This window comes from Colias philodice, chromosome 22, assembly GCF_061535455.1.
Source record: "Colias philodice isolate Cphi_HAF_F1 chromosome 22, ilColPhil1 Martin Lab GWU primary, whole genome shotgun sequence".
Taxonomy (NCBI): domain Eukaryota; kingdom Metazoa; phylum Arthropoda; class Insecta; order Lepidoptera; family Pieridae; genus Colias; species Colias philodice.
The window spans coordinates 3,997,296-4,009,309 of NC_143107.1; the positions used below are offsets into that span (position 1 = coordinate 3,997,296).

At 32.9% G+C, this 12,014-nt stretch overlaps 1 protein-coding gene and 1 long non-coding RNA gene across 2 annotated transcripts; both read right to left on the minus strand.

The window, feature by feature from the left end:
- Positions 1 to 31: 31 nt before the first annotated feature.
- Positions 32 to 3,034, minus strand: Ski6 (exosome complex component Ski6). The gene is made up of 6 exons (XM_089709222.1): positions 2,731 to 3,034; positions 2,263 to 2,335; positions 2,043 to 2,179; positions 818 to 1,022; positions 225 to 319; positions 32 to 123 (listed from the first exon to the last, which is right to left on the minus strand). The coding sequence occupies exons 1-6, from the start codon at positions 2,899 to 2,901 to the stop codon at positions 52 to 54; spliced, it is 753 nt and encodes a 250-aa protein (XP_089565348.1). The 5' UTR covers positions 2,902 to 3,034; the 3' UTR covers positions 32 to 51.
- A 7,630-nt stretch (positions 3,035 to 10,664) lies between these two features.
- Positions 10,665 to 12,010, minus strand: LOC149478394 (uncharacterized). The gene is made up of 2 exons (XR_016317418.1): positions 11,197 to 12,010; positions 10,665 to 10,946 (listed from the first exon to the last, which is right to left on the minus strand). It is a non-coding gene; the product is annotated as an uncharacterized LOC149478394 (long non-coding RNA).
- Between the last annotated feature and the right edge of the window lie 4 nt (positions 12,011 to 12,014).

The window sequence follows — 12,014 nt, forward strand, 5'->3', positions numbered from 1 at the left end:
GATTTGTGACTGAATAAAAAGAAATATAATATGAAAGAGCAATAATTTATTTCATATGGTAACAACATCTTGCTTCGTCCAGCCTTCTGCTAAGTGTTCTCTAACAGCTTTGTCAAGAATTACCTGTAAAATTATTGAGAATTACATAATATATATTTAGCAGCTTGATAAAAATGTATAAACAAGTTTTTGTTTATAAACTGATAAATATTTAAATAAATTACCTCAATATCTCTGCAGCCTTGCATTGCTCTACTTAAAACTACTTCAAAGTAATCCATGTGCAGTCTGTGCGACATTTCAAGTAATGCTATGCTGCCTGAAACAATAAACATACAATATTTTGTAATTATTTAAATGTAAAAATTATGTATATATGTATTTGTTTCATCATTCATGCATAAATTCTTTTTGCTCACTAAATATTAACAAATGAAGTCTACATTCTAATACATATTAAATGAAAATTAACACGCCTTAATTGCTATATCTATACTTATAATAATAAATACTTGGATGACAAAGCTATGGTCTGTTTTTTAACTTTTTTTTTCGAGATGTTGCCAATGTAGTTGAAACCATTGCAAAGAAACGTTTAGAACTTATCGTGATTGCGGTGACTGTGAAATTTTCTCGCATTTCCTTACCCATAAATAAAGAGCAACTATGGAGTTTCTTGCCGGTTCTTCTCCATAGATACTGCTTTCCGAATCGGTGGTAAATGTAAAAAATATGTATCAAGACGTTTCAAAAGTGCTTCTCGAAGAAGTCTAATTGAATAAATAAATGTTTGAGTATAAAGCATCATTTTCCTTACCTGTATTAGGCAAAGCAGCCACCGTCAAACAAATGCCCCCAGCGGCTTCTTCAACATGTCCTACATCCAATAACGCTTCAGGTTTATTCCCTTGCCACGCTACAGATGAAGAACACGCACACGCGTACGCACGGAGGGGAACACCCGCGTCTATTAGTGCTAGGGTCGCTGCGTTCACGCATGCACAGTACGCGCCGCCATCTGCCTGATTTAATTTTCAAAATAATGAATAACAAAGGCTATATGCACCAATTTGGAATTGCCAATATTCTTAAATGAAGAAATACCCTATTTTGATTTGATTTTTTTAGAGGCAATAAATAAAATAGAAGGGAACACTAGCATCTGAGCCATTCATGCATGCTTTGGTGCTGCAGTCTGTCTTGTTGTTTTTGCACGATGCAGGTGTACCCAATGACCTATTATACTAGTAGACGCGGCATACGCACGCCAACATCATTGCACTAAAAAACAGCGTAATTAATACATACCTACTTACTAACGCATTATCACCAATACAGTTGTTCTCTCTTTCACTCTTACGCACGAGACATAATACATGTCTCACTCATGTACTTCGTAATAACAACTGCCGATTAAAATATAAAAAGAACGTCCAGCCACGACGCTGAATCATGAATGGTGCGTGACTAAGTGAAACTCGGGCACTTAGCTGAGTTTTTTCTTGCCAAAATAGAGAGCGGGTAACGTATCTAGCTTTTTTATATATCATAGGGTGTACCCCTCCACGCGTACGCACGGAGGGGAACACCTGCATCGATTAGTGCTAGGGTCGCTGCGTTAACGCATGCGCAGTACGCGCCGCCGTCTGCCTTGATTTTTTTATCATGATAAAGAAATTTTTCAAAATAATGAATAACAAATTTTGATTTTATTATAGACATTCAATATATTAAATAAGGAATGATGAATAGCGTTCATGCTTCTAGAAGACTATTTTGATTTTATTACAGGCAATAAATAAAATAGAAGGGAACACTAGCATCTGAGCCATTCATGCTTCGCAGTCTGCCTTGTTGTTTTTATGTCATTTGAAGATCAATAATTTGCAATGAACATCTTTCGGATACCTAAATAGTATTGTCTTCTTAATTCCCATTATGAAGGTATTGTTATATAAGTAATTTAATGAAAATGTAACATACACAAAATTTAAAGAGATATTTGTAGAAACTGTGATAAGGCTATCATATTATTTTTATACCTGTAAAACTTCAACATAGATGTCAATTTGTGATCGTGGATATAATTCTGTTTTGATGGCTGCAGATAATGCTTGTCTCAAATGCAGAGACATTTCTTGTGATTTACGATCACCCCTAGGTCTATTTTTTCTTTCACCTAAAATAAAAAAATATTATCAAGGGCAAACCTATAATATCAATGTTGCTAAAATAAAACACTGATTATTTATTTTTATTTACCCGTGGAAAATGTAGCCATACTGTATTGGCAGTTAACTACAACACCTTCTGTGGACATTTTCGATTTTGCAGCCTGAAAGAAAAGGAATCAGTAGTTTTTTTAATTTTTAGTTTTGTTTTACAACTAGCCTATGTGCTCAGTTCAAATCTCAATATGTTTTATTGATAAGGAAATAAATGCAAGCTTGTAATAGAACGATTTTATTGTTATAGTAATTTATTTATATAAGAAAACTACTAATTTCCTTAGTGTAAAAAAAGTCATAGCACTTTTAAACCTTCAGAACTCGAGGAAATAAATATATTTTAATTACATATTTAAATTAGGGGGATGAAGCTTTTGAAAAGCGTCAAATTGTTTAAAGATTAGCAGATTTAGTCAACCTACTCAGCCCGCGAAACGCAGTAGGATCGCTCATACTCTATGTCATAGAATACAACTATAGAATTAAAAGATTAATATCTAACCTGATGTGGACCGTAGACAGCAGCTAATACTTTCGTGTTACCTTGTTCTAAATAGGCACTTCCATCTGGTTGTGTAAAAACACCAAGTTTACATCTAATTCGGCGTAATTCATCCGGTCTTCGACCATCCAACCTCAGGCCCTGACTGGAAAGTAAATCTGGACCAGGCATTATTAAGCAGTAAACTGTGAATATTTCTCCATGCACAATACACAAACACTTTCAATATTTAATTTTTCGTGCAGACAGCAGAATTTTGTTTTCGACTTTTCACATGTCATAACATAACCTCCTCATGCATCTGCCATCTGATCTGACCTTAGATCATTAACCCTTATTCAAACGCGAGCCTGTGGAGGAGCTAACAAAAAAGTAAGATACGTTCCTGGGTAATTTTGGGTCGTAGATTTCAAAAATACACACAAAAAAGGGGTTAGTGGGGGGGAAGTACCCTTTTTTCGGTGGGAAGTATATATCCCGTCATCTGTTCTCTCTTGTAAAAAGTTTGGAAAGGTGGGAACTATAGCTCCCAGTGTCCACTCCAGACATCAATATTTTAAAACACTAGTTAGTTGCCCTGACTCCACTTGTGAATTTAATGTTATCGTAAAAAATTATAATGATCAAGTTTTTTAATAAAGGAGGTGAAAGTACTCATCAATGCAAGTTTCTTTTACTGAGGGAAGAATTCGGGAATTGAAAAATGAATGATTTCAACATAAAAATGGCATTTTTCTAAAACAAAATGAAAACAATAGGTAAATACTAATGTATTGAGTTAAGATTTCTAATTATCTGATCAGGAAATAACGAATAACAATAAATAAGTCGCTTATACCAACTAAAAAAGATTTTTTAGACACACAGATTTTATATATAGAATTTCCGAATGTCGGTGCAGTGACGAACACTGGGATGATATCTTCCCACTTAAAGACTTAATTTCAATCGACTCTACCAAGGTATAAACGAAAGATTCTGGGCATATTTTTACGTTTCACGCAACCGTAATATAGTCTAGTTTACATAGCTAGAACTCAAATCTACTTATCTAATTTTTTTTGAGCACTACACCAAAAACTAAAAAATAACGGTCGTTTTCGGCTGCAAAATCACGTCACCTGACTTTGACGTGTGTTTACCATGACATGCAATAATTCTCTGAAAAGTATTTCCATGAAAAAAAGTTCTCTAAAATGTTAAGATTGCGTAGATAAATATTACACTGCATTAGGTTTAAGCATATAAAAATAAAACACGATTTACTTCAATCTGAGACGTGGGAAGTATAGCTCCCAGCGTTTTAATAAGGGTTAAGTAATGGATGGAGTACGCTGGCAAATGTTCTAACTAAACTTTCTGCTGATTTTGGTGCGGGGAGGGTAACTCACACTGATGAAACACAATGAAACATAATCACACATTCACAAAAATAATTTGTGTCACGAAAGTCGTAAAAATTTACGACCTTTTAAGCGACGAGTTTTTAAATTCAACTCTATCACTAAGATAATAAAGATTAAATTTGTATTTCATTCCAAGATAGTCATGTGGAGTGGGGTTCAATATCGCGTTCTACATTCAACTTTATCACTTAGGTCATAAAGATTAAATTTGTATTTCTTTACAAGATAGTCTCGTAAGGAATGCGGTTCATTAAGGCGTTTTAAATTCAACTTTATCTCCTAGTTCATAAAGATTAAATTTGTATATTTTCTTTCCATGATAGTCTCGTGGGGCCGCATCAATGATCGAGTAAACATGACTCGATTATTTTTCTTGATCATATCGCTAAACGATACATCGACGATTATTAGAAATTGCATTTTATTAGAAATGTACGTTAAAAAAATAAAAAAATATACACAAATGAAAGGTTATTCCATCTTTTTTAATATTCGACATGTTTGAATTGCTTCTGCAAGACTTGACAGCACAAAACGGCATTTTTAGCGGAGCACTCGCAGACGTCCGTTCGACGTTTTACGAATACGCAGAGTGCTTGTAATCGATTACGCAAGTAGGTTTTATGAAAGTATAAGATTTTTCGATGAAAATAATCTTATACCTCGGCAAAAGGGGAAACGCCTGCGAGTGTTATCCATTACTTAATGATCTAAGGATCTGACATATATTGCATATGAAATATGAGCTTGAATTAAGTTTACTTTTTAATTTTAAACTTTAACGTTATTTAGTATAAAGTACAATTAATTTGAAACTCAAAATTATACGTCATTCACACGTAATAATTTATACGTTATTTATTTATTTTATTTTAATTATTTCACTTTGCAACAGTTTTGTTCATTTTTTTAATCTGTTACATTAAAGGACCAATTACATAATCTGTATCTGTTAATATTCTATAATCTGTATTTTGCTGAGGTATTTTGCACCAGTGCAAACTTAGCACCCCATCAATGGAATTTTGGGTCGAAAATGACCTTGATCGTTAGGTCCCCGTTAGGTCCTTTAAGGTCCACCAATTTTTTCGTTAGGTCCCCTTTAGTTTTTTTTTAAATAATTTTTTAAATTTTAGGTATAAAAAAAAATGCACTTTAGCACCCCATCCATAGAATTTTGGGTCAAAAATGACCTCAATCGATAGGTCTCCGTTAGGTCCTATAAGGTCCCACAATTTTTTCGTTAGGTCCCCTTTAGTTTTTTTTTAAATAATTTTTTTTTAATTTTAGGTATAAAAAAGTTACACTTTAGCACCCCATCCATAGCAAAATTGGCAAATTTTATCAAAATCGTATTCTTTACCGTTAGGTCCGTATGGGCTCATCATTGAAATTGTTGAATTATTTATTTTATTAAAATTATAAAATAATAAAAACCTGCGCATGCGCCTTAGAGCATTAAGGCATGCGCACATCATACATAAACAGCGCGAAATTTAAAATGGTATCGTTTCATTTATTAAATAAATCTATTGTTCTGAGAGTGCTTATTTATTAAAAACCTACTTTTCAACCTAGAATTAAAATAACCTGGTATTAGTGTCAATCTATGGTGTCAATATATTTTTTGTAGCGGCCACAGGGCCACACTACGGTCGAGGTATAGATTCGGAAAGAATAACATGCAACAAATCATTAATTTGATTCGGGATGACCTTCGCGTGGACACTCGAGGGGGCGGTATTCCAGTGGAACTGCAAGTGATGGCAGTTATTCGATATTGGGGCCGGCATGAGGTAGATGTGACTTGTGCTCTAGTTTTGGATATATACAATAGAAAAGCCTGTATAACGATCTATTACATTACAGATCCAAGAAGATTGTGCTGACATTCACAGAATGAGTCAACAGACACTTTCCCGTTTGTCCCGAAATGTTGCTATTGCGTTAGCTTCTAAAAGTTCGCGTTATATTAATATGCCGTCGAACTCAACCGAGGAAGCCAAAGCAATTAGGAAATTTGAGGCCATAATATGCGGGATGAAGCGTATCATTGGTGCAATAGATTGCACTCATATTAAGATACGCAAAGTGAGTGGAGAGGCTGGACAGTACTATGTTAATAGGAAGGGACATTACTCCATTAACACTCAAGTATGAACATTGTACAATAACATTTTAGTTTGATCATAGTGTATTTAAAGTAATAAATTTTCATTGTTATGTGTGCTATTATGTGTTTCTAATTTATAATAATATTGATGACAATAATTACAGGTAGTATGTGACTCTGACCTTAAAATCTGCGATATTGTGTGTCACTGGAGAGGAAGTACACATGATTCCCGCATATATAGAGAAAGCTCAATAAAGCGGAGGTTTGAGGAGAATGAATTTCATGGGAAGCTGATTGGAGATAGCGGGTATCCTTGTACTTCGCATCTTCTAACACCAATATTAAGACCAAGGACACAGGCAGAAGAAAGGTACAACCTGAGTCACATACGAACGAGGAATACTGTAGAGCGTTGCTTTGGGGTGTGGAAGCAAAGATTCCGCATACTCAACGAAACAATGCGAGGGTCTCTGCAAGTGATCAAGACCACTATTGTTGCTTGTGCAGTTTTGCACAATTTAGCAATACTCTTTAATGAGTCTATTTTAAATCAAGGTATTTGTGCAAACTAATATGTAAACAAAGTATATTTAATAATGCCAATACATAAAAAATAAGCATATTTTAATTCTTTATTTTGTATTTTTCTAGATCCTTCAGGCCTTGAAAATCAATTATTAATCGATCCAACTATCCCTGATAATATAGAAGATGAAGACGAAAATATAAACAGGGCCATTTATATTGAAACTTATTTTAATCAATAAAAACCATATTTTATTATTTTTCAAAATTTATTTTTTTTAAATATTCCTCCTCTAATGCAAGTATTTGGAGCTTCTTCTCGTGAAGCTCCCTCTCTTGTTCTATTCTTAATAGGTGAAGCTCCCTCTCTTGCTCTATTCTTAATAGATGCAACTCTTGTTGTTGCTTCATTAATTCCTCCCTGCTTTTTTTTGCAAGGAGGAATAATTGATGCTCGTAATTGGAATTTGATTTCCCACTGTAAAAATAACATAAACATTAAACATTATTTCACATAAATCACAGCTGAACAATAAGCACAGGAAATTTCATGAAATTCTATTTTCAACATTACATACTTACGTTTTTTTTGGTTTAGCTTTGAAAATATGATGTGTAGGATTTATACGTGGCAATTCAGTGGAGAAATTTGGCAATTCAGGCTAAAAATAAAAAAATAATAATTATTTTAAAATAATATAAATTTTATTTATAATACTGATATTTTTGTATAACATAACTGATAAAAATATTATACAAATTATTATATAATATGATTACCTATGCATGTGCAGTGCTTTCATCATTTTCATTCAATTTCAATGTATCATCAGCAGACTCCTTAGTAACTTCCTATAAATATATAAAATATAATTACTCAATCTCACAATAAAAAACTATATATGCATAGCGCTATTATCCCTTAATGGATATTCCAAATTAAGGAATAATAGCAGTAGAAAATGTAAAAAATATAAACCTGTTGGCCATGTGTTGCATCGCTATCGAAAGGATTGTTATCAACCACAAACTCATTAGGAAGAGCTGCTATAAGCTCTTGATCTTCAGGCGGAGGACTTGGTGGCGGAGGTCCCCCGCCTGTCATGTTTCTTGCCGTTCTAAATTTGTGTTCCGAAGCCTTAGCTTTCTTCAAATTCCTCCACTGATTTTGTATTTGGCTTAAGTCCCTTTTATGGAGTGAAATGATATTATAACTGAAATATAAATACAATAATAATGTTATTACACTGTAACAATTTATTAAATACAAGAAACTGTTAGAATAAGTAAAACTAAAATAACCAAGACAAAACATCTTCCCATGCAAGTTTTTTTGCTGTATTTGTATTAGTCGACGTATCCTTATTCTCTAATATAATATGTGCTCGCTCGAGCACTAATTATTTTCGAAGCACTTTCTAAAGAGCAATATATATTTATTAATAAGCATTAAAACATGTAAGGAAATAAGTACATTCTATTAGATTTCTTGTGTACATTACGTACCTTATCCTCCTCACTCCAATTCGTCGAACGAGAACGTTTATTGATCATTGAACTCATTTTAAATTAAAACTGAATTTGAATTTATCAAAAATCTCAAATCTGTACAAATGTTTGAAATTTGAAAGTTATCAATATCCTGTCAGTTAAACGTCATACAAAATAAAGTCTACCATTCATATTTGTCAAAAAGTACATTTTTAGTAGTGTCCGACCGAAACTGGTTTCCAGGCCGAAACCGAAACCGAAACCGAATGTTCGGCCGTGGCTTCAGTTTCGGCCGAAACCGAAACCGAAACCGAAACTCACGTGGTCAAGTATGAAATTTCTAAAAATACTGAACTTTGGTGCATTTTACCTATTATTTTGCCTTAATTAGGGCATGAAATGAAAACACAGTATATTAAATTTGTTGTAATTATTTATTTAATATAAAATAAAAAAATAATATTTTTAATATATTAATAATAACAATTTGAATTTTTATAATTTTTTCAAATTAAGTTCTCAGTAAAATCAGTCATCTAAATCAAATCAGTAATTGTTACTGTTACTTTAAATACTAAGTTTTGGTATTTTGAGATCTTTCTCTTTATTAAAGAGTCTTTAATACTTTGGATTGGTATTTGTACTTAGAAGAATAATCAGTCTCTTTAAGGTACCTCTTATATAAAAATAATAATTATTAATTACTAATTACTATTACACCCAGTTCCAATCTCAACATAGATAATCAAAAATTGTTTCCACCAGCGTGGGTCAACCAACGCTTTGACAGCGTCCGTCAAAGCGTTGCATAGGAAAATGAAGTTAGGCGAGCGTGAACGTGTGTGAACTAATTTCACTGAACTTGCGAAATAAGTTTCGGTTTCGGCAAAAGTTTCGGCCGATTTTGGCCGAAACCGAAACTGCGGCCGAAACTTGATTTTTGGCCGAAAGTCGGCCGAAACCGAAACCGAAACCGAAAGTTCGGTCGGACACTAATTTTTAGTCAAGTTTTACGTGAATAGCGGGTTTTATTTCGATAATGTTACTAGAAAAAAATACATATATTGACGTAACTTAGTTGAGAGACTGCTGAGATAGGTTTATAAGTACCTAAGATTATTTTAATCATTGTTTAAGGAGTTGAGAGTTATTTAACTGAGAGGTGTTTATGCAACAGATCAGTCAGTTTTTATAAGTAAGGCTGGTAATTTTTTACGACATCACATTAGAAACCTCAAAAATAGCAGTACTTCTCCACTATTTAATGGATGTTATTATACATATAAACCTTCCTCTTGAATCACTCTATCTATTAAAAGAAACTGCATCAAAATCCGTTGCGTAGTTTCAAAGATTTAAGCGTACAAAGGGAAATAGGGACAGAGAAAGCGACTTTGTTTTATACTATGTATAATATAATAATGATAGTGATAGCACAGTATTACAATATTATTTCCTACAGTAAGGAAACGCCTTTGATGTCGCGCGATGCCGCCGCCAGCGTAGGTACTTACGCTGCCACACGAAAATACGCTAGGGTTGCAACAAATGGGAAATAAAACAATTGTGATTATTAATATTATGATGAAATCATTTATTCATATGTACATTCAAAATAATTGCGATTATTAAATCTGATGTAATCATTTGTTCATAAATATATAATTACAGATATTGCACTGCTAAATATTATTTACGTGGACACTTTATTTTTGGATGTTCTTAATTGTATATTATACCATTTAAGAAGTAATGCATTCGCATTGGGATGTACAATCTGATTAGAAAATAATGAGGACAACATATACATAGCTTTGATTTTAATTCAACAGATACAATTATTAATACAATCTTTCTGAAATATTGTTTCCTTCTGGGATTTCAATGTAGATTTACATCCGTAAACGGAACAGTTTTTGCGCGCCATAATAGAATATGTAAGTACCTATGTATAATAAAATTATTACACAAAAAATACGACTGCGTCGTCCTTTCGCGATAGTTAATGCAAACTCAGCGTGATTGCATTAAGCGGCCCGCGTCGCCCGACCCCCCGCCAGTTCCCCTCCGTTTCTCTGCACAAGTACATTCGTCGCCATACTGTAGGAAATATGGTGATACTGTGGTGATAGTCCGGCTAACGAAAGATAAGACTGGAAAAGGCGGCAAATTCAAAAAATCATCATATTAAGGTAACCTAATGGTAACTTAGGTTATAGTTGGAAATAAAGTTTTGATACTTTAATTTATTATTACGAGCTTTGTTTTTTGAGAGATTAACAACCTCTACAAACTCTTCATCTATATAATATTATATATATATGTAATCTGGTACAGTTATCTGATACAGATAAAAAAAAGAACAGCTAGTGAAAGTAATAAAAAACATAATAAAATACAATTAAATTTTGTTTAATCAATATAATCATATTAAATCTAAAAGCCGCGTTCAGCCGCGAATAAAGAATAAGAATCACTATCATTATCTCTGACATCATTAACTCTTCCATTTCTGCAGTTATTCCATCTTGTTTTTTTTGTACTGCTCTTCAACATGAATAACATGGTTCGGTCATAGAAGAAATCTCGTTGAGATACTGATTTTGTGTCTTTAAACATTTTGAACGGACAGATCGTTCAATTTTATATTGTTGCTTTAATAGTTTATAACTGGATTACTGGTATCATCCATGCAAAATAATAATAATAATATTAAACAAATCATATAATGTGCAATGCAATCAAGATGAAAAGTATCAAAATATCAAGTCACACTGTGTGTTTTTCCTTGAAAACTACATCTCTTTCAAATTGTTTCTTTTTAAATTTATTAATCATAGTTTAAAGTTTTCGTCATGTTTTCAACTCAGTTTTCAATTATTAGAAATCACTAAAATCCTAAGCTAAAATCGCAGAAAATAAAATCACTTTGACAAGCTTTGACACATCAACAACTCAGGTTTTAATGACAGTTAACTGTTAAGTGTTGCCAAATAAATTTTCGAAATAAAAAGCCAGTCTCATCTTTCGAACCAGACGTGACTAGTATAGATTTATTTATTGATTTAATAAATGAAACGATACCAATTTAAATTTCGCGCTGTTTATGTATGATGTGCGCATGTCTTAATGCTCTAAGGCGCATGCGCAGGTTTCAATTATTTTATAACTAGTGCCCCGGCTTCGCCCGTGGTACATATTTAGTATCCTATATCCTTCTCCTGGCTCTAAACTACCTCCCTGCCAATTTTCAGCTAAATCGGTTCAGCCGTTCTTGAGTTATAAGTGGAGTAACTAACACGACTTTCTTATAAATATATAGATTTTAATAAAATAAATAATTTAACAATTTCAATGATGGACCTATACGGACCTAACGGTAAAGAATACGATTTTGATAAAATTCGCCAATTTTGATATGGATGAGGTGCTAAAGTGTAATTTTTTTATACCCAAAATTAAAAAAAATATATTTAAAAAAAAACTAAAGGGGACCTAACGAAAAAATTGTGGGACCTTATAGGACCTAACGAAGACCTATAGATTAAGGTCATTTTTGACCCAAAATTCTATGGATGGGGTGCTAAAGTGTAATTTTTTTATACCTAAAATTTAAAAAATTATTTAAAAAAAAACTAAAGGGGACCTAACGAAAAAATTGGTGGACCTTAAAGGACCTAACGGGGACCTAACGATCAAGGTCATTTTCGACCCAAAATTCCATAGATGGGGTGCTAAGTTTGCAC